We start from the raw sequence: 23,683 nt of genomic DNA, 5'->3' as shown, positions 1-23,683 counted from the left end.
CACTCTTCAGCCTCAAGAACAGGTATGGCACAGGGTAAGAAGTTGATAAATATCTGAGGCATGAATGAAAGTCAGACAGCATTATTATTAGTCACATGACCACCTAAAGTAGAATCTTTTACTTTAAACTCACATTTTCTGCACTACAACGTGTAAAATATTCCAATGCCCATAGCCTATATGAGGTATAGCTTAAACAAATGCCAAAATGCATCCAGATGATAAAGGATAAAAAAAAACTGAAGAAAGGAATACATGCATTAAGGAAGATAGGAAGGAAAAAAGGAAGGATTGATTGAAGAACACTTGACCCTAATGTATACACTTCTGCTCAAACTTTCTCTTCCTTTTGAAACATTTCCAGAAGTACATATGAAGCAAGAAGTGATGCCTTACTCTACACAGTCCTTGAAAGGGAAGTATTTGTTCCAAAATTTCACAGGCCTACTACTCTTCCAAAAATTGTGCCCAAGAGGCTCAGAGAACTTGGTCAGGAAAAGCTGGCATTCATGTGTACCAGAAGAAGGAGGACATATGATTGAGATCCAGGATTTATTTGGCCCAAACTTAGATACCCAGAAAAAGCCTCAGTTGGTCATAATAGAGGGAGCTGCTGGGATTGGGAAGTCAACACTGGCCAGGCTGGTGAGGAAATCCTGGAAGGAAGGTCAGCTCTACAGGGATCACTTCCAGCATGTCTTCTTCTTCAGCTGCAGAGAGCTGGCCCAGAGCAAGCTGCTGAATCTAGCTGAACTCATAGCACAAGGTGAGGAAGTGCACACAGCTTCCATCAGGCAGATCCTATGTCAACCTGAGAAGCTGCTCTTCATCCTGGATGGCATAGATGAGCCAGCATGGGTCTTGGAGGAGCAGAATCCTGAGCTATGTCTGCACTGGAGTCAACCTCAGCCTGTACACACACTGCTAGGGAGTTTGCTGGGGAAATCTGTCCTTCCTGAGGCTTCCTTCTTGCTCACAGCTCGGACCACAGCTCTGCAGAAGATCATTCCTTCTTTGTGGAAGCCATGTCAGGTGGAAGTCCTAGGATTCACTGAGGTTGAACGGAAAAACTATTTCTACAAATATTTTGCAAATCAAGAAATTGCAACTACCCCTCTTAGGCTGTTTGACTCTAATCCAGTGCTCCTGACCCTGTGTGAGGTTCCCTGGGTATGCTGGTTGGTCTGCACTTGCCTGAAAAAGCAGATGGAGCAGGGTGGAGACTTCTCACTGACCTCACAGACTACCACAGCCCTCTGCCTGAAATACCTTTCCCTGATAATCCCAGGTCAGCACATGAGGACCCAGCTCAGAACCCTCTGCTCACTGGCTGCTCAGGGGATATGCCAAAGAAGGACCCAGTTCAGTGAAAGTGACCTCTGTAACCAAGAGTTTGCAGAGGATGTCATTGCCACTTTCCTGAAGATTGGTGTCCTTCAAAAGCATCCCAGCTCTCTGAGATACAGCTTTGCCCACTTGTGTCTCCAAGAGTTCTTTGCAGCAATGTCCTACATCTTGGGGGATAGTGAGGAAAGACATGGTGATATGGAAGATTACAGAATTGCGGAGACACTGGAAGAACAATATGGAAGACAAAACCTGTTTGAGACACCCATTGTGCGCTTTCTATTTGGTCTTTTGAGTAAAGAGGGATTGAAAGAAATGGAAAAGTTCTTTTTGTGCAGCATTCCTAGGAAGACAAAGTTGAAGCTGCTATGGTACATCCTAGAGAAATACCAACCCCATCAACCACCTTTTCTGGGTTTGTTCCACTGTCTGTATGAAAATCAGGAAGAGGAGCTCCTGACACAGGTGATGCATTATCTTCAAGGAACAATAGTGCCTGGCCCAAATGACATGGCACACACAGTGTTCCAGACAAATGTGAAGCACCTGATGATACAGACAGACATGGAGCTCATGGTGGTCACTTTCTGCATTCAGTTCTGCTATCATGTGAGGAGTCTTCAGCTGAATATGGAAAGACAGCAAGGATATGCACTGATGGTCCCAAGGATGGTTCTGTGAGTATTCAGACACAGCCTCCTCTCTCCAGATTCCCTGTGGATCTCATGAGCCCATATGTTCTGAGCATTTTTCTATTCTCTTTGGTGTGCTTGTTTATGGGATAGTGCTATGAGCTTGTCTCTCCCTATTCCCTGGTGAGGATCACCCAGTTTCTCTGATTCAAATCATCTTTACCCTTCACCAGGTTCCAATAGCCATGGTTACTGATCCTCCACATTGACATGTTTTCTCTATGAAAAACAGCTCATTCCTGCATTCCTGTGTGAAAACCAAATGACTTGAAAGTAGTGCGGTGACTGTGAGAAAACAGGATGTAGTGAGGAGAAGGGGAAAGTAGAGTAAAGAACACATGTGATCAAACTGTGTTACACACGTGCAGGAAGGTATCAATGATTATTTTACATGATTAGGATGGACTATTAAAATATGCTTGCAGAAAAGTGATGATATATCAATGATCACAACAACAAATACTGGTATCAACCAGAATTCTATTTCTCTAAGAGGACAGCACTAAGAAGTGAAGAAGCTGAGTTTGGCTGTGTACACCTGTCATCCACAACTCAGAAAGCAGAGGCAAGAAGTCCAGAAGCCCCAGTCCACCCTGTTTTATGATTGTGTTTGTGTCTCAACCCCTCCATTGAAGTCTTGCCTGGTTATAGAAGATGGTTGGTTCAGACTCCATGTCCCCCATTGCTAGCAGTCTTATCTAGGGTCACCTTCCTAGACTACTGGGAGTTTCCATTGTCCTAGATTTCTAGTTCATGCCAGAGATGCCCACCCCCAAATCCAATTGTCTTTCTCAGTACTCTCTCCCTCTGTCATCCTCCTATCTTATCTCTCCTATCCCCATCACTACCATTTCCCCCAAACAGTCCCGTCCCTCCAACCACCCTGTTGATGTCTAATCTATTCCACCTTCTCAGTTAGAGTCCAGCATCCCTCCTTGGGCCCTCGTTGTTACTGAACTTCTTTGGAACTGTGGACTGTAGCACGGTTCTTTATGACTAATATCTGCTTATAAGCGAGTATATACCTCATATCTGTCTTTCTGGGTCTGAGTTACCTCACTCAGGATGATCTTTTGCTAGTGCCATCAATTTGCCTGCAAATTTCATGATGTCAAAGTTTCTAATAGCTGAATAATAGTCCATTATGTAAATGAACCACATTTTCTTTATCTGTTCTTTTATCTGATTGAGAAACATCTAGGTTGTTTCCAATTTTTGGCTATTATAAAAATGGCTGCTATGAAAACAGTTGGACAAGTGTCCTATTGGTATGGTGGAGCCTCTTTGAATATTTGTTCAGGAATTATATAGATGTGTCTAGAGGTAGTTCCACTCCCAATTTTCTGACAAACTGCCAAATTGATTTTCAAAATTGTTGTACAACTTTGCACCCCCACCAGCAATGAAGGAGTGTTCCCTATTCTCCACAACCTCACCAGCATGAGTGGTTCCTAGAATTTTTGATCTTAGCCATTCTTACAGGTATAAAATGGAATCTCAGAGTCGTTTTGATGTAAATTTCCCTGATGACTAAGGACGATGACTATTCCTTTAAGTCCTTCATAGCCATTAGACATTCCTCTGTTGATAATTCTCTGTTTAGATCTGTACCCCATTTTGTTCCTTAATTAATTGATTGATTTACATTCCAATTGCAGCTTCCCCCTCCTGAGCTCCCAGGTCCCCCCTTTCACCTCACCTCCCCCATTATCCCCCACTTTCTTTTCAGAGAAGGGGAGGCTTCCCATAAACATCAACCCTTCTTGGCATTTCAAGTTGCAGTAAGACTAGGTGCATCTTCTCCTATTGAAGCTAGACAAGGCAGCCCAGTTATGGGAAAGGGATCCAAAATCAGACAGCAGAGGCAGACAGCTTCAGTTCCTGCCCTTAGGGATCCCACATGAAGTCCAAGCTGCAGATCTGTTACAAATGTGTAGGGGTCCTAGATCCAACTGATGCATGCATGCTTTCTGGTTATTGCTTCAGTCTTTGTGAATCCATATTGGCCCAGGTTAGTTGATTCTGTACATTTTCTTGTAGTGTGCTTGACCTCTCCGGCTCCTTCAATCTCTCATGCCCTTCTTCCACAAGATTTTCCAAGATGCATCTAATGTTTGGCTGTGAGTCTTTACATCGGTTTCCATCAGCTACTGGGTGAAGCTTGTGACATTACAGTTATGCTAGGCAACTGTCTACAAGTAGAGCAGAATTTCATTTGTAGTGTTGGGGTGGGCTCTCTCATGGCATTGTGCCTAAGTTTTTAATTGTGTTATTTGTTTTCTGTTTCTTGAGTATATATTTTGAATATCAGCCCTCTGTCAGATGTGGAAAGAGTGAAAATCTTTCCCATTCTGTAGGCTGTCATTTGTCCTTTTGATGGTGTCCTTTGCCCTACAAGAAGCTTTTCAGTTTCATAAGGTTCCATACATTAATTGTTGATCTTATTACCTAAACTGTTGGTATTCTGTTTTGGAAATTTTCCTGTGTTGCTGCATTCAAATCTACTCCCCACTTTTCTTCTAATAGATTTAGTGTATCTGATTTCATGTTGAGGTTTTTGTACCACTTGAACTTGAGATGTGTGCAGGGTGATAGATATGAATCCATTTGCATTCTTCCACATGGAGATGTCTACTTGGACAAGCAATACTTGTTGAAGATGCTTTTTTCCATTGTATAGTTTTGGCTTCTTTGTCAATGGTTACTAGATGTGTGGGTTTACTTCCGGTTCTTTGATTCCACTCCAATGATCAACATCTCTGTTTTCATGCTAATACTATGTGGTTTTTATTCCTATTGCTGTCTAGTACAGCTTGAAATCAGGGATGGTGATATTACCAGAGGCTCTATTATTTGTACAGGAATCACTTAGCTATCCTGGGTTTTTGTTTTTCCATATGAAGTTGGGTATTGATCTTTCAAGTTCTGTAAAGAATTGTGTTAGTATTTTAATGGGAATTCCATTGAATCTGCATATAGCTTTTGGTAGCATGGCCATTTTTACTGTGTTAATCTGACTGATCCATAAACAGGCTAGATCCTTGCATCTTCTGATATCTTCTTCAATTTCATTCTTCAAAAAATTTAAAGTTCTTGTCATGCAGGTCTTTTATTTTCTTGGTTAGAGTTATTCCAGGTATTTATGGCTATTGTGAAGGATATTGTTCCCTAATTCTTTCTTAGACCATTTGTTTTTTTGGGGGGTTGTTTTTGTTTTGATTTTTTGGGTTGTTTGTTTGTTTGTTTGTTTTTTACAGGAGAGCTATCGCTGTCAGTATTTTTGGTTTGTTGTATTTTTGTTTTGGGTTTTTTGGTTGGTTGGTTGGTTGGTTTGTTAGATTTTTTGGGGTGTTTTGTTTTTGTTTTGTTTTTTTGCTTTTTGAGGGTTGTTTGTTTGTTTGTTTGTTTGTGGTTTTTGCTTGTTTTATTCTGTTTTACTTAATTTAGTATCTAGCCACTTTTCTGAAGGTGTGAGAGAGTTCTCTGGTAGAATTTTTAGTGTTACTAACATATTGTCTGAGAATAGTAAGACTTTGACTTTTTCCCTTCCGATTTGTATCTCATTCGTCCCCTTTAGTTGTGGTATCAATCTTGTTAAAACTTCAAGTTCTATATTGTATAGCTATGGAGACAATGGAATGCCTGTCTTGTCCCTGATTTTAGTGGAGTTGCTTTTAGTTGCTCTCCATTTAATTTGATGTTGGCTTTCAGGTGGAAGTTTACTGACTTTTTGGAGTTCATGTATGAGTCTTATATCCATGATCTCACCAAGAATTTTACCAAGAAGGGTGTTGGATTTTGTCAAAGGCATTCTCAACATCCAATGAAATGATCATGTGGTTTTTTCTTTAAGTTTGTTTCTGTGGTGGATTACGTTGGTGGATGATCGTATGTTGAACCATCCCTGCATGCTGGGATGAAGCCTACTTGATCATGGTGGGTAATGTGTTTGATTGTTCTTAGTTTTGGTTTGTAAATATTTTACTGAGCATTTTTCCATCAATATTCATAAGGGAGCTTAGACTAAAGATTCTTAGTAGAATCTTTATGTGACTTAGGTATCAGAAGGCCTGTAGACTCATTAAAATGGAGTTTGGCAGTGTTTCCTCTGTTTCTATTTTGTGGAATTATTTGATGATTATTGATATCAACTTTTCTTAAAAGTCTGGTAGAATTCAGCACTTCGGTTTGGATTGGTTTTTATTTCCTTCCTTTACTTTCTTTTTTCCCCTGCTTTGGTTGAAAGAATTTTAGTTGAAAGAATTTTGGTTGAAAGAATTATAGACTACTTCTATATCCTTAGGATTTATGAGTTTAATCAGATTGTTTACCTGATCTTGATTTAGTTTTGGTAAGTGGTATCTATTAAGGAAATAGCCCACTTAGTTTAGACTTAGAAGTTTGTGAAATACAGGTTTTTGAAGTAAGACTTAAGGATTCTTTGAATTTCCTCAATATCTGTTATTAAGTCCTTCAATTCATTTCTGATTTTGTTAATTTGGAGAGTCTCTTTGCCTTTCAGTTAGTTGGATAAGGAGAAAGGTTTTGTATATGTGTTAGGTTCATGTGAACCATAACATCTCTTAGTTCCATTGCTTCTCTGTTTAGTTTCTGTTTGAAGAACTTACCCATTGTTGTTGAATTTATTGCACTATTAATGTGTAGAGTTTAATATGTGATTTGAGATTTAGTAATGTTTCTTTTACAAATGTGGGTGCCCTTGGCTTTGAGGGATAGATTCTTAGATTTGAGATGTCATCTTGCTAGATTTTCTCTTTAATTAGTATGAAATGTCCTTCTTTGTCTTTTTTTATTAATTTCAGTTGGAAGTCTAGTTTATTAGCTATTAGAATGCTACTACATTTTGCTTCCTGAGTCCATTTGCTTGGAAATCTTGTTCCAGCCCTTAACTCTAAGATAATGTCTACCATCAGTCTTGAAGTATGTTTCTTGCAGGCATCATAATGATGGATCCTGTTTCCAAATCTATTCTTTAGTCTTTATGTCTTTTTATTGGGAAATTGAATCCAATGATGTGGAGAGATATTAGAGACCAATGATGTTTAATTCCTTTTATTTTAATGTTGGTGATGGTAAAGTGTGTGTGTGTGTGTGTGTGTGTGTGTGTGTGTGTGTTTGTGTACCTTTTTTGGTTTTGGTGGTGTGAAATTATTTGTTTTATGTGTTTTCTTGAGTGTAGCTAACCTTGTCTTGGAGTTTTCTACTATCTTTTCTAGAGCTGGATTGTGGATAGACAGTGTTTAAATTTAGTTTCATAATGGAACATCTTGTTTTCTCAATCTATGGTGATTGCAAGTTTGGCTGGGTATTCTGGCATTTACAGTTACTGTTGAGAAATCTGATTAATTGTAATAGATCTTTCATATGTTACTTGGCCTTTTTCTCTTCCAGCATTTAATATTCTTTCTTTTGTGTATATTTAGTGTTTTGATTATTATGTGGCAGGAGGATTTTTCTTTTTGCTCTAGTCTATTTAGTGTGCAATACGCTTCTTGTATGTTTACAAGCATTTCTTTCTTTAGGTTAGAAATTGTTCTTCTATGATTTTGTTGAAAATTATTTCTGGGCCAGGCAGTGGTGGCGCATGCCTTTAATCCTAGCACTTGGGAGGCAGAGGCAGGCGGATTTCTGAGTTCGAGGCCAGCCTGGTCTACAGAGTGAGTTCCTGGACAGCCAGGGCTATACAGAGAAACCCTGTCTCGAAAAAATAAAAACAAAAACAAAAAAAAAAAGAAAATTATTCCTGGGTCTTTCAGACATGTGAATCCATTCCAAGCACCCACATTAGATGGCTCACACTACCTTAACCATAGTCCCCGATGACACCAGGCACAGCTTCTAGCATCTACCAGCTCCTACATTCATATACAGCACAGACAAGCAGACATACTATCATACACATGAAGTAAAATTATATAAATCGAGCCGGACAGTGGTGGCGCATGCCTTTAATCCCAGCACTTGGGAGGCAGAGGCAGGCAGATTTCTGAGTTCGAGAGTTCGAGGCCAGCCTGGTCTACAGAGTGAGTTCCAGGACAGCCAGGACTACATAGAGAAACCCTGTCTCAAAAAAAAAATTGTATAAATCCTTTTTTAATAAATCATTCTTTCACGTTTAGTACTTGGATTTCCTAATTCTTATTTTGTGTTATAATTTTTTTTAAAAGAAGCACTTTTTTCATTTAAAGTTTACTAATTTAAATCTATATTTTTGGCAGATGTGTTTTTTTTTCCTTTTTGTTTTTTGGTTATATTTTTATTATTTTTTGAGTTTGTTAATTTCTTTTGTTTTTAGTGCTGGGGATCCAGTATTGCACAGACCATGCATAGTGCTGCTCTCAGCCTCTTGGTGTTTGTAGCTTAGTCTAGCCTGGAACTCAACATTCTCATCTCTGATAAACTTTGTTGCTGTCATTAAGGAGTAAAGGAATGCATATTACTATACTGGGCAGATATCTCTCTCTCTCTCTCTCTCTCTCTCTCTCTCTCTCTCTCTCCTTCCCCCCCCCCCCCCGTGTGTGTGTGTGTGTCCCCATTCTCCCATCGCTCTCCTTTCCCTGTAGCCCTCTATACTTGGAAGGATACAAGGACCATGTGAACCAAGACAGCTCTAATATAGTGTATGGTCCTGATCACCATACCATCATGGAGTCATTCCCAACTGCCAATCATCAGCACTCTTCCTATATTTTATTAAGCTTTCCATCATGAGACTTGAGAAATCTGTTCCAAAAGAGATCAGATGCATTCACATCAAAAAGAAGAAACCCATCTGAATTTCCAAGGTCTGACTTTGTGAATTTCCAAGGCCATGAGCTGAAAATCTGAACATCATAGATGACCAAAAAAAAGCCATTTGTTCACATCCCTGGGACATCAAACATCTAAACTGAGTCAGAAACAGATGGACAAATTGAGCATACAGCATGCTATCCTAAAGGACATAGATAAGAAACAACCCAGAGGAGAGGATACAGAATTTGGAGCAAAAGAACATGTAGAAAGCTAGTGAATTCTGCAGATGGCAAACCAGTGCCTGGGGCTTGGGTAAATAGTAACTCAATCTGTGCGCAGACCATGCACATGCAAGTCACACCCTTCTGATACCTCTCTCTCCCCTCAGGTACAGGTGGACCCCAATCACTGATACCAGTTGGAATATTATCTTCTACAATCTTAAATTCACAAGTAATCTGGAGGAGCTGGACCTCAGTGGAAATCCACTGAGCTACTCTGCAGTGAAAAGTCTTTGTAAAACCCTGCGACTCCCTGGTTGCCATCTAAAGACCTTGTGGTGAGTCTGCACTGGGTTCTCCCTGAAGCAGGGGTAGATGGGAGGAGACTAAAGTCAAAGGATGTCTAGGGTGAGGCTTGGTATTTATCAAATAAATATTCACTGAACTCCCATTACTACACCTATAACACATGCTAGATGGGTTAAAATAAACAAATGGATTTTCTGTTCTTGGGGATCATGAAAGACTGCATTCATCAAGAAATCCCACAAGCTAATCATAGCACTGGGCTCATAAGGGATTCAGTGGAGCACTCTTCCTGAGGACACAGCTAAAGCAGAAGTGAAGAATACAGAGGCAAAGGGAAACCTGGGTGGGGAAATCTCCAGGTCCGAGGAATGGCATCTGCCAATTCATCCTGCCTCTGCCACCTCATAATCAGACTTCTACTCTGTTCCTATCAGCTTTATCTTGATTAAGATCTTACTTAATGAATGAGATCATGCCCTACTCTAGGTCTGGCGAATTTCATGTCACATGACTCTTGAAATACAGCAGTGAGAAGTCCTAGGGCTGTGGAGCTCTGCCATGGCCAATGGCAGCAGAGCATTGGTCCTGACCTATATTCATTGCTCCTGCAGCTCAGCTGTGGAGAGCTTGCAATTATCTCCCTAGACCAGAAAGGCACAACAGAGAGCTAACCACTGGTAGCTCAGCATGTCAAGACTCACAAATGGAGACTTGTAATAAGTTTTCAAAAGCAATGAGTGCTGGAGAAGCTGACATGAGCATCTCCCATGCAGGCTTGTCGAATGTGGCCTCACATCCACACACTGCTCACTCCTGGCCTCAGTGCTCAGGGTTCGCTCCAGCCTGACTGAGCTAGACCTGCAGCTGAATGACCTGGGTGATGATGGTGTGAGGCTGCTGTGTGAGGGGCTCAGGAATCCTGCCTGCAACCTCAGCATCCTGCGGTAAGCAAGCCCTGCAATTCCTTTCTGGTCATAAAGAGGGGAGGGGACATAGGTGAGTTCCCGGATGACGAAACATAGAAAAGAAAACGGATAGATAATTCATAGTCAGCCTGGATCCTGACCAGATGTGCCACTTACAGCCTGTGATTGGGCAAGTCACAGAATTCTGGAAAACTCATTGTCCTCGTGGATTAAATGGAATGTGATACCCATCTCATGGACATGTAATGTATACAGCATAGTACATATGAAATGGTATACAGTATACATTTGTAAAAACAAAGACAATACTTGGTAAGTAACTGGGCATGGTGCAATCACATGTATTAGCATGTGTCTGAAGAAAGTGACAGTGTACTCATATAAACAAAATAAGTAAATTTTTTAAAAGATTTATATGTTTATTTTATGTATGTAAGTACACTGTACACTGTTGCACCTCCGGACAAACCAGATGAAGGCATCAGATCCCAATACAGACGGTTGTGAGTCACCTTGTTGGTTGCTGAGAATTGAACTCAGGACTTCTGGAAGAGCAACCAGTGCTTTTAACCACTGAGACATCTCTCCAGCCTCCCATAGGCAGTTTCTTGAAGAACACTTCCCAGAGGTTGCTGGCCAGTGTCCTTCATGAGCTCAGAGAACCACAGGGGCTCTGGAGCCCTGTACCCAAAGCCTGCTGGTTCTTCCAGCTAACAGGAAGAGTCAGGCAAGCCTGCTCCTGGAGCTCCCCTGTGTCTGGTCTTCTGCTGCAACTCTGAAACCTTAGGAGCAGTTTTGCAGTGAGAATTCTTATTTCCTCCCCTCTTGTAGCTGAAACAGGCCCAGCTGCTTGGCATCTTTGTTCCTTAGCAGGTTTTCAGCCATGACTGTTCATCACACACTGAAAAACGCAACCAGGACTGACCTCTCCTGTAGATCTGCCTTCCAGACAGCTCAGTTACATGAGAATTCTTAACTTTCTCTGGCCCTCCTGGAGACAGAACAATCTTGAATTCAAAGGCTCTGTAACCATCCACAAAGAGAAGCTCGGTGTCATTACACAGCTTCTCAAAGAGGAGAAGCTTTTCCCCTCCTGCCCTGTGCCTCCCAACAGGTAGAGTAGGAGTAATGTATCCATGCTTAGGAACTGAGGACTCTGAAACACAGAGAAGTCAGGCACTACTCTAACACCATCAGCAACCCTGGAACCTGAGGGTCATAATAATGGACCAGAGGACTTTGGTGCCCTCTGTGTAAGGACAGTTTCCTTCCTTAACACTAAAGGGGTGGAGGCAGGAAGTGAGAATGGAACCAAGGCTCTTTCCTTCTAGGTGAATGTCCATGAAACCTTGCATCCTGGCACTATGTGTTCACCTTGGATAGCTGCCCAGAATCCCTTTGTTGATATGGACATGACTATCAGCCTTTAGGAATTCTGATACCTACAGATGTGCCCTTTGCAAACAAGAGTCCCCTAGCTATGACCATGTTCCTCTCCCTGGGACAATCTATTTCCAAAAACTGACCTGTGGAGATGAGGTAGAAAGGGCCAGCCCCACATTTCAGCTCTGAAATGTTTCAAAGGTCCACTTCTTGTATTCAGATCTCACTGGACACAGACCAAGTCCCACTGAGACTGCCTCATGGACACCTTCCTCTCAGCCTGCTGCTGCTCTCTCTGTCTCTCTCCTTGGTCCTGATTTTTGATCAATGATAAGACTGAATGAGCGTCCTTACTGACTCCTACCATAGACAACAGATTCCAAGATCCTGGACTCTGAATTCTCAAGATCCTGCATTGGATCACAGAAGAAATAGCTCCCTCTTGTGCTTGCAGGCTGGACCAGGCCTCTCTCAGTGACCAAGTGATTACAGAGCTCAGGACCCTGGAGGCAAAGAATGCAAAGTTGCTCATCTCCAGCACATGGTAAGAGGGAGAGGGAGACAAAGGATTCCCTCTCCACAACCCTGCCCTATGTGGCTGGTTCAAAGCTGAGAAATGGGGAATGGGATCTGAAGTGGTAAAGACACAGAAAGCCTGGAAGAAACCAGGAAACCACAGTGACTGAAGTAAGGAAGGGTTCTGTATGTACAGAGGTTGTTGGTTTTTTTTTTTTTTTAGCAAAAATAGGATTATACAACATGACTACTTAAGCTCTGCCTTCAGAAAACATATAAAGGGGTGAATTTGTGGAAAGTCTTCTGGGAACAGCAAGTGTGATGACATTAGCCATGAATAAAGCCAGACCATTGGAACAATGAAAGCAGAACTCAGAGTGAAGAAAGAAGTAGAAAAACGCTTAGAGAACAAAACACACTCTGTGTATCACTGTTTCAACTCTAATGCTCAAACAGACAAATACACAAAAGATAATGTGTATGCTCCAACACACACAATACACATGCACAAAAACACACACATGCACATACATGCACACACATACATACACACACACACACACACACACACACACACACACACTACTATGAAATATGAAGCCTCAGAGAAGGAAAACTCTGTTTCCACCCCCCCCCCCAGGGACTGTGCTAAAGCCTGATGTGGTGCATATTTCAGCTCATGATTGTGATTTCCATCTGCTCTCAAGTTCATAGCTTCTGTGATGCATGTGAAATGGAACGGATTTTAGACATAGGAGGGTTGAACAAACATTCCTGCAGAAACACTATGTATCAAACACTATTTGGGCATCTGAGGGCACATTCATAAACAAGGCAGACATGGCCCAACATTTTTTACCTCAGTCTAGCAAAGAGGGAACCCACTGTCCACATAATTATACCAGGGGAGTCTGTGAGTGCAATGGTGGTCTGTCTGACCTCATCCAAAGCTGAGGTGAGCTGTGGTGACCTCTCAAACAAGAGAAATCTGGAAAGAGCCAAGTAGAGGAAAACACCAGGTATAGAGTATAAGGAAGCAGAGAGAGAAGTTCCTTGGAGGGAGAGGAAATCACATGTGGAGACCTTCAGCTCTGCTTCACCATCACCTGAGAGATCCACAGAAATGCAGGTTCTCAGGCCCTACTCCATCTCTGCTGACTCAGAATTTCAGGTAGGGCAGCTTCCTTCAATGAGATTTCTGATTCAGCAAGCTATCCAGGTGACATTTGAACATGGTAATTTAAGAATCACTGGTCTAAACATCAATGAGCAGGAAAGGAAGATATAGAAGGCCCTGGAGTAGACTGGGTCCAGAATAAGAAGATTGTCCCATGCCAAGAAAATTCTACTTCTGCCCAGAGACGGCCTCAGTCATGAAGTGGCATCTCTTCCCATGTTTTATGGTCAGATACTGTGCAGAAAATGTGCTGGAAAGGGCCACCTCAGAAGCAGGAATACCTGTCAGAGGATGTGGGTGGTGGCTCAGGACACTGCTCACTTCATCCTAGGACTGGGATGCAGGCTTTGTGAGATTAGAGTAGAGAACAAAAAGGGGGAGACAATACCATCATAGAAGGTATTGTCTAGATGATTAGGATTCAGAGTGAGTGATTATCAGTTTGTTTTCTGTGGCTATAACCCAATGTCTGACACTGGGTACCACATATCAAGAACAGGACTATTTCTTGCAGCTCTGGATGAAAGGAAGAGCAAGGGCATGGACTCTGCATCTAGAGAAGCCTTTCTTGCTCTTCCATCTGATTTCACAACAGGGAAAGTTGAAAGCAAGAATTTACGCTGGCTTTTGTGGCAGTCTGGTCAGGGTACAGCAATCTACCTCTGTGGTGGTGTTATTGACCCCTTAATGAAGGCAGAGCCCTCATGATCTCATTGTTTCTCACTTTTCATCCTACGTGCATTGTGTCATTGCATTCAGGATTAACATTCTAATGTGTGAACACTGAGGAACACATTCATATAAAACAAAGAAAGGTTGAGATTGTCCTGGTTCTGGCACCATGGATGCAGAGGAGGATGGGGGCCTTCATACAGTTGTGGCTCAAAGAAGAAGCCCGGGACAGAGTAAGAATCCAGATGGGTTGGATTTTGTGTGGAGATATTGTACACACAGCCCTGACTCTCCATGCTTTTTATCTGAGGGAAACAATGTGTCTATGTGTAGGAAGCCGCATGGAATGGTCCCTACTATGAACATGGATAAAGAAGAAGTGGGTGATAGCCCAGCCTTATTGAAGCAGCAGAGACAACAGTCAGGTATGTAAAGGAATCAACTCAGAGCCTGTAAGTATTGGATGCAAGGGCATCTGTATGGGAAAGACATCATTTCTCTTTCTTGTTTGAATTTTTTATTTCATATACCAGTACTATATTTACATTATTCCTGCCCCTCCATATATTCACTTGAACTCCTCCTGTGTTCCATCCACAAACTCTCAAATTCCTGACCTCTTCTTTAATATTATTGTTGTTAAATATATGTGGATATACACTTATGTGTACATATATATACATACATATACATACATAAAACGTGATGAGTCCATTTACTGCTGGTCATGTATATACATTTGAGGGTGGCCACTTAGGATTACAAAACCTATGTGGTAACCCTTGCCTGGGAAGACTAATGTTGCCTCTCTCCTACCAGCTGTTAAGTCCCTGTAGCTCTTTATTTTGGCTGGGAGCACTAAGAGATTTCTCTCAGCCACATTAGCATGTCAACTACTGCTATCATTGGGAAGATCTTGTTGAAGCAGTGATATTGGTGAGGTTTCATGGATGCAAATTCACTGTCCCATACAAAAAGCATTATGTGTAATAAATGTCCTGGAAGTAGTGATCATTTCTATCCCCCTGTCTCTGGCATGGAACAGTACAAGATCACCATAAACAAGAGCCCCACCACTTGCAAGACCTTCCACGCCTAGAACCCAGAGATGGGATTGCTTCCTTCTCTCTCAGCCTTGGAGGCTACTGCTGCCCCTCTCTCAAGTCTGTAGCTTGTATCAGGCTCTGTTCCATGGCTCCCTCTTTCATTTTGCTTTGCTATAGCCTAGGACTCATCTCCATGTCCCTTTACTCATCCATTTTTTGAGTTCTATTCTGTTCTGTTCTCAGCATACCCACCTGAGACATGCTAGGAAAAAAGAAAACACTAAGGCTGGCTTAAAATCACATATGTTGGATGACTGCTCAAAAAGCACAATGTTAAGAAAATAAAACAAAATAACACACACACACACACACACACACACACACACACACACACACATATATATATATATATATTTATCCCAAGGACCAGCAATACAGAATGAAGCTGTACTTTCTGATAAGGACTAAGCTGGTCAATCTAGAAAAGGGTTCAGCCATGGTACATTACAGAGTGACCACTGCATGGCTTCTTCTACAGGAGTGTTACTCATAACTTGTACCATTAAAGACCTTTCATCCATGCTTTCCTGTCTCTCCAGGAGATAAACCCATAGAACCTCTGGGTACTGAGGATGACTTCTGGGGCCCTACAGGACCTGTGGCTACTGAGGTGGTTGATGGAGAGAGGAACATGTACCGGTGAGTGAGCTTTGCATAGCAGAGGCTTGCTTTTCAGTCTACTTTCCATAAGGGATCCCCACAGAAAGACCCCCCCCCAACCCAGTCTCTATTGTAACTTCTTCCTTTGCCGATGACTACAGTAGAATTTGGACCTATTATAAAAACAGGGGTCTTCTTCAAAATTTTTCAGAAAGCAAGAGATAAGTAATTCCCTGTCCAGTTCCTCAGATCCATCAACCACTTCCAATTTGTTTCAACTAAGCTCATTCTTTCTTTATCGACACTGTCACAGTATTGTAACAGTACAGATATCACAGTAATATATGGCCAAGACATCATAGGATTTCACCCACAATAATTTTACTAGGCATTCCTATGATTAACATAGGACCTAGTCTTCTACAGCCAGCATATCACTAACAGTTCAACTGTGCTGACCTGAGTACTTCATTTCACCTAAACAGTCTGTGCTCAGCTTTGCTCATTATGTGAAATGTAGTCTTCCTGGTGATTACTGTACTCCTGCTATAAACAGCCTTAACCTCCTCATGATACTTGTTTCTCCTGTCTCTTACCTTTCCACTACATCCCTGTACTCTCTACATTCTTATTTTACTAACAATCATGTGTGCCAAGAACCCCTGAAGCTGAGAACATGATCATGTGTACAGCAGCCCTGTCCTCCAAAAATTATACTTTCATGAATAATGACTGACTAAACATACAAAAATGGTATCTTCCATAACCTGTTACCCTCCTCCAACACTGTCACAGTCATTGTCTCAGCTCAAGAAACTGTCACTTCTCATTTCCTCCTATAGAAACTGGCACTTCTCTACCCAACAGTCACCAAACAGACAGCATTGGGAAAATAACTGAAGATTTTGGTAAAGCATTCTTTCAGGACCAATGATTTACCACTATTGTCATCAGATGGACTCTCATTATTGCAAAATGTACACTTTAAGAATATAAACATTAAAAACTGAAGATGTATCTGATTATTTGAGCCCTTGTCTAGTGTGCACAACCTCTTAAGCTTATCCCCCAAACTTCACAAGCACACACGCACACACACACACACCTATTTCATCATCCTCATCTCCATCACAAGAAGAGCTAACTACTTCCTACACGTGTTACATGGAGATTTGCATTAGATCACTCAGTACACACAGTTCTTTACGATGATGTTGTCATTAGCCCTGTGTACAGATGAGGAAACAGATTAGGAGGATAAATGACAAATCAGGGATTTGTATAGACAGCAGAGGAACAAAACTTAGAGAAAGCTGCCTGAAGTCTGCTATGTCCTGAGCTCTGAACTGGGTCAGCACACAACAGATGAGTAGTACTGGTGTTAACTGGTGTCTGCATCTCCCTCTTCCAGAGTTCAGTTGCCCATGGCTGGTTCCTACCACTGTCCCAGCACAGGACTCCACTTTGTGGTGACAAGAGCAGTGACAATTGAGATTGAATTCTGTGCCTGGAGCCAATACCTGGACAAAACTCCCTTGCAACACAGTATCATGGTGGTTGGACCTCTGTTTGACATCAAGGCTGAGCAAGGAGCTGTGACTGCTGTGTACCTCCCTCATTTTGTGACTCTCCAAGGTAACCAAGGGAAGCTTAAGGAGGATGATGGAAAAAATCCCTAATTAGACAGTGATGTCCTCAGTAGCAATATTAACTGGTGATTTTCAAGTACTCATTACAAACTATGTCCCATGAGGTGTACTGTTTCTGCTCAGATGGAAGAGTATCCTGGGACTTAGAGTCCAGGAACAATACAATTCTGAGGGGAGAAGATATTCCAATAGAATGGTATCCTGAGACATGGGAGCTCAGGAACCACAGCCCTGAGAGGAAGTATCCTCAGCAGAGGCATTGCAGCTCCCAGGGGAGGGTCTCCCCAGCTGAGCTCAGGAGCTCAGGAGCCTCAGCCCTGCTCCTTTTCTTCACTTTTTCTCTTCATTGCTTCTTGGCTCTTGGCTTCTTCCAAACAGAGAGCCATACCAAGCAGAAAATCCCATGAAAGCCATTTATTGGAGGGCCCAAGATCTGGAGGGACAAATCCAAGAATGGCTGCCCTCTGCTCCCAGTAGTGGGCAGGAGAGAATTGGACTATGGACAGGGTTTATGTAGGATTTCTGAGGGGTGGATTTTTTGGGGCAGAGATTTCCAGATTGCAGATTGATGGGATTTCAAGTTCTGAGTTTGGGAAGCTCAGGATTTGTGAGTTTTCCTGTTCAGGAATTGGTGGAGTTTTATACTCAGGGATTGGTGGGGTTTGTGTAAAGCGAGCTCAGGGATTGGTGTGTTGTCCTGCTCAGGAATTGGTGACTTTTTTCACCTCCTTTTCCCTGCATCTGGCTCGTGGGTTAAGGTGAGAAGCCCTTCTCAATTGCAGCTGGCTTTTGCAGAGGCACCATCTTTCTGGGGATTCTGGGGAGGCTGGAAAGGAGGTGCTGCCACTGTGGACAGCTCCTGTGGGACAAATCCTGCAGTGGAGTTTCAGCAAGGCTCTAAGTTAAGGCAAGAGAGAAGGTGTAGCTACAGTGGCCAGCTCCTCAGGCCAGCATCTACTCTGAGGTATCATGGTGCTACAATTTTAACAGGAGCTGATATTTTGGACAGCAGGCTACAGGCTAGGACTGTAGGACTACAGGCTAGGGCAGGAAGGAGGGGCCTGCCACTGCTTTGAAGAGGTTTTTTCAAAGTGAATCTTGGAAACTACAAGAAACATTTGCTACCATGGTCAACCAACACTGTAAGCCATTACACTCTTACAGGCAGGGAGAAAGTGATGTCATCACATTCTGTTTGAGAACTAGAGCCACAAAAGAGGAGTGTTCTAAGAAGACAAAAGTCTCACAAAGTGTCCGAAATGCGGTGATCTCCAAAGATTCCTTCAGAAAATGGTCTGATAAATACAAGGTTCCCAATGAATGATCTCATAAAGAAAGTCAATACTATAGTCTATAATTCTAGCACTCTGGGGACTGAGGCAGAAGAAATTATAATTCAAGAGCATTTTAGGTCACACAGACTTTACAAAAAAAAAAAGGCAATAACAACAAGACAAACTAGGAGTAGTACAAATACATGCAAGGCAATGTCTAAACCATGAGCTCCTAAGAAATAAAAAGCAAGTTACATACTTCCAACATAGAATGGCACAGAATAAACACTGACATTCTAACATGGAAGAATCAGAGCATAGCAAGGAGCGCTCAGACCACAGCAAGAAAAGCTCCATCATTATAATTTCTGTAGCTTTGTGTCCAGCCATGGAGCTCATGGTATCATCCACTGGACTCCAAAGGACTTAGATAGCTCTACTCTCCAGTTTCACAAATGAAGCACACACAGCCTCTCATTAGGCCATGTCTGTACTCTTTGCCTAAAACTTCATTTAGCAGAAAAAAAAAAAATGTGGTTCTGGCTTCTCCAACATCCTAGGATCTACATTCCCTCTTTGGCTTCACTTTCAAAGGTTCATAGAATGACCTCCCAGGACCTCCTCACAGGATCTTTGACACAGACACACTGCCTGGCCTCAGCTGCTATCTGAAGCTGTGCATCAGTGAACCCCCTCAATAAAGCATCTTTCAAACATAAAAAACCTACAGAGATGATACTGTCAAGTTCTAGTGACAGCTTTGAGATGTGGCCACCCCAATAGCTGTATGATGTGCTGACCATAGGGAAATGGTCACTTGAGTATTTTTGGAACAGAGAAAACCATCAGTTAAGGCTTTCTGCCTTTAAATGAATTTGGCTCTTCACAAGATGAAGTCTATCGAGTGAGATTTTACTCTCAAGACACATTTCCTGTTGCCGCAGTACAATACAGATTTCCCTTCTATAATGATGATCTCTTTAACAATTACAGATTATTTTGAAGAATCATTCAGAATGTCTTTTGTCAAGGAACTTCTTTGACAAATAGTCCCTTATATTTAAATTCATCTTCACTCACATTCAGGGCATTAATACAGTAAATGTATATTCTTGGCCAAACTATAGCATGAATAGATTCTTTTCATTTAAATTTCCCAATAAAAATCTTCCTACTCTCTGGAACCTCAGGAGTGGGCCTCCACTGACTCTCTTGGCATTCTTGTCTTTCCAACATTCACCAGAATGACACCATAAGCTCTGATTTCAGAAGAGTAGAGTATTTCTAGCCCTAAGTATCAAATTCTTCAGTACTCTATCCACAAAACACTTCCAAAGGCCTAAGAACCACTTGGTCTGGCTTTTTTACAACAACCACCCAGCTCCTGGTATCAACTCTCTGTCCAGGTTACTTTACTTGTGACTCATAAAAAAATACCTGACCAAAGAAACTCAGGAGAGAAAAGATTTATTTTGCCTCACAGTTCAAAGATAAAGTCAGTTCTTCATGACATGGATGTCTAAGAACATGGAGGTGTGGCACCTGATAAACTTGCATCAACAGATCAGGAATCAAGAACAGTGAATGCTTGTGCTGATGTGACGTCCTCCATTTAACACTGTCCTGGATCCAACCTAGTCCTAGTGGGAATGATGTTACCACCTGGAGTAGATCATCCCGAATCAATTACCCCCAATCAAGATAATCTCCTATTATGCTGTCTGTCCTGGATGTAAGGTAATAGCAGATTTCATTAAATTCATTTAAGATTAACCATTTCAGAGATCCATATAGCTTTCTCTTCAGTGGACAAAGGTACCCTGGGTCTCAGTCATAACAGCAAAACTCTGTCCTGCAACAAAGACTTCAGTAGACACTGCAAAATCCCAAAACAATGAGGTTGGTGATGACTGCACCTTGGTGAACCTGCGGGTTGTCAAATTTCTGGCAGTAGCCTCTTTATACCATTCATGGAGAAGACCATCATGAACCTCCACTCCACTGTGAATATTCAAGCAGCAACTATCCAGGGACAAAGCCAAAGCTGCCTCCCACTGAGAGGCAGTCTGCATGGGTGACCCCTGGAAGCAAGTCACACTTACCCTCTCTGACATCATAAATTTGTAGTGAGAAAACAGTTGATAGTTCTGTGGTGTTATCACTGGAAGTTAATTAGTAAATCTTATATTAGTCAATTTCTCATAAACATCAAAAAATAAATACAAATTAAATAGAAATCATAATCAAAGCAGGTTACAGAAGAAAAATTGTATTGGGGCTTATGGTTTCAGAGGATGATACACAGTCCTTCATGGGAAAGAGCATGGCAGCCAGCAGGGAGGCATGGCACTGTAGCTTACAGCAGTACCTGAGAGCTTATATTCTGATGGAAGAGGAAGAAACCTGATAGTGGTATGGACTTCACAAACCTCAAAGCCCACCAGTGACATAGCTCATTCAACAAGGGAATACCTTCTAATCCTTCCCAAGCAGTTCCAATAAATAGAGCAGACCATTCTCATTCAAACCACAAATTCACAATCATTCTAAATCATGGGTACTAGTTTCCCAGCCCAGCATGGATAGATGGAAATACTATATCTACATCTCTTGAATCTCTTCTTTCACAGAGGGAACAGTGGACACCTCCTTGTTCCATGTTGCCCACTTTCAAGAACATGGGATGGTCCTAGAAACCCCAGCAAAGGTGGAACAGCATTTTGCAGTACTGGAAGGCCCAAGTTTCTCCCCAATAGGAGTTCTTATGAGATTGATTCCTGCTGTCAGACACTTTATCCCCATCACTTCCATCACACTGCTCTACTATCACCCCTATCTCAAGGATGTCACCTTTCACCTTTACCTGGTCCCCAATGACTGCACTATTCGGAAGGTAAGACTGAGGACCACAAATGTGGGGCCATGATGGGCAAACAGAAAATTTGAGTTATAGCTGGTGAGAGACCCTTGGAGAGATCCTGAACTGAGTGTTAGGATATATTTCTATATGGGGAACCTTGTGTGCCTATACAATTCTGCCTTCTTCTTGCACTCTGCCCCACACACCCGAGTCTCACTCAACTGTCTTTGATGCAATTTACTAATCCCCAAACAGCTTCTATAGTGCCGTTCCACCCACCAGAAGGATGAAAATGTTCTATGCCCAACCTGAAGCAGCTCCCTTCTTCTGTGGTAGTTACCCTGTTCCCAAAGTGATCATGAACAGGGTCAACAACCCAAATATCAGTGTGTCAGAACACAAGGTAGAAGGGAGCTCATGAGGTGTCATCACCCTATCCCTCAAAATGTGCTGATCAACCACCTCACTTTACTCAGATCAGATCTTGTAGCCCAGAAACCTAGATAAATCACTTTCTGTAATGTTCCCTAGGCCATTGATGATGAAGAAATGAAGTTTCAATTTGTGCGCATAAACAAGCCACCCCCAGTAGATGCTCTTTATGTTGGTTCCCGATATATCGTGTCTGGCTCCAAAAAGGTGGAAATTATCCCAAAGGTAAACATCTAGGTGTTTCTGATAAAAGGCTTGGGAAACCTGTGGGCTGGTTACAAGGATTTGTAGAAAACTGAGATTGAGGTGAAAGCAATTAAGATTTGGGATGAGCAAGAATACATCAAAGTTAGGTGGAAATTAATTTAAGGAACCCAACAAGAATGCAGAGTAGACATTGGGGACTGGACGAATTAGATTCAGTCTGGCACAGACAGAGAAGGTTCTGACTAAAAATGGAGAGAAGCAGCTCAAGCTGAGGATCTGTGAGCAGGACTTTCAGGATGAGCTCTCACTCATCCATGGCTGTCATGGTTTGAATCTGAAAGGTCTCCTACAGGTGTAAATGTTAAACAGTAAATGTTGGTCTCCAGACAGTGGTAGTATTTTGGGAATTTGTGGACCCAAATCTGTGAGGCCTGGCTGTCAGAAACAAGCCAGATGAGGCAAGCCTTGAGGCTTATAGCCATGCTCTGCTCCCACCTCAGACTGCTCATTCCTGATCCTCTGGGATATAACAGAACATGCCACAACTTTTTTCACTATAAATGGAGCCCCAGCTTCAATGCATTCCCCACCATGAAACTAAACAACATTAAACTTTTCTTGTGGTGCTTCCTGTCAGGTTTTATCAGAGTAATGAGAAAAGAACCAGCATGCTGGGTCCCAGCTGGGTCCTAAACCTTCCGAGTAAAGATGCATGTTCAAAGGCTGTGGTTCACCTCAGTGCAAAAGAGTCTGTGTCTAATGTAATGTGCAAGATCAAGAGATTACGAGTAGCAGCTTCTCACACAGTCTCTCTCTCCCCGTCTACCCCTCTCTCCCCCTTCCCCTTCCCCTCCCCCTTCCTCTTCCCCTTCCCCTCTCCCTCTCTCTCTTTCCTTCTTCCCCTCCCCCTCTCCCTCTCCCTCTCTATCTCTCCAGGAACTGGAGCTGTGCTACCGAAGCCCCGGGGAATCTCAGCTCTTCTCTGAGATCTACGTTGGACACATGGATTCAGAAATTAAGTTGCAAATCAGAGACAAGAGACACTTGAATCTCGTATGGGAGGCTTTGCTGAAACCAGGTAAAATTAGTTTAAGACCAGAGACCCTAAGAATTTAAGAAAGGCAATAATTAAGGAGAGATGTGTAATGTCATTATTTCTCGGTGTCACAAAATAATCAGATCAGTCATGTGGTTTTCTAGACCAATAAATGGTGGTAGGAGCACAGTTTCAACTATGACAAGTGAGTTCCTCATAGAAGGGAAAAAATACCTGTTTTTCATTTTTTTTATTCTTAAATCATTTTTTACAGTCCAGACTTTATCCACCCCCCTTCCAGTCCACCGTCTGACTGTTCCTCATCCCACATCTCCTCCCACCACTCCTGTCTCTAAGAGGATGTCCCCACTCCCCCAAACCCCATCAGACCTCCTCACTCCCTGAGGCCTCAAATCTCTTGAGGGTTAGGTACATATTCTGAATGAGTCCAGACCTGGCAGCCCTGATTGATATGTGTGTGTGTGTGTGTGTGTGTGTGTGTGTGTGTGTGTGTGTGTGT

The 23,683-nt window shown here is 42.2% G+C and overlaps 1 protein-coding gene across 1 annotated transcript in view; it reads left to right on the top strand.

Annotated features, from left to right (window-relative positions):
- Positions 1-315: 315 nt before the first annotated feature.
- Positions 316-23,683, top strand: part of LOC114637694 (NACHT, LRR and PYD domains-containing protein 1a-like) — a 33,363-nt gene continuing 9,995 nt past the window's right edge. The window contains exons 1-10 of the mRNA XM_028785966.1: positions 316-2,024; positions 9,184-9,354; positions 10,099-10,269; positions 12,089-12,178; positions 14,333-14,424; positions 15,645-15,744; positions 17,117-17,340; positions 21,259-21,521; positions 22,020-22,145; positions 23,064-23,205. Coding sequence (XP_028641799.1) covers positions 316-2,024; positions 9,184-9,354; positions 10,099-10,269; positions 12,089-12,178; positions 14,333-14,424; positions 15,645-15,744; positions 17,117-17,340; positions 21,259-21,521; positions 22,020-22,145; positions 23,064-23,205 — 3,088 coding nt within the window. The remainder of the gene's footprint in view (positions 2,025-9,183; positions 9,355-10,098; positions 10,270-12,088; positions 12,179-14,332; positions 14,425-15,644; positions 15,745-17,116; positions 17,341-21,258; positions 21,522-22,019; positions 22,146-23,063; positions 23,206-23,683) is intronic.

This window comes from Grammomys surdaster, unplaced genomic scaffold, assembly GCF_004785775.1.
Source record: "Grammomys surdaster isolate TR1022 unplaced genomic scaffold, NIH_TR_1.0 125368, whole genome shotgun sequence".
Taxonomy (NCBI): domain Eukaryota; kingdom Metazoa; phylum Chordata; class Mammalia; order Rodentia; family Muridae; genus Grammomys; species Grammomys surdaster.
The sequence above is the reverse complement of the archived record's forward strand: the minus strand, read 5'-3'. Positions and strand labels throughout refer to the sequence as shown.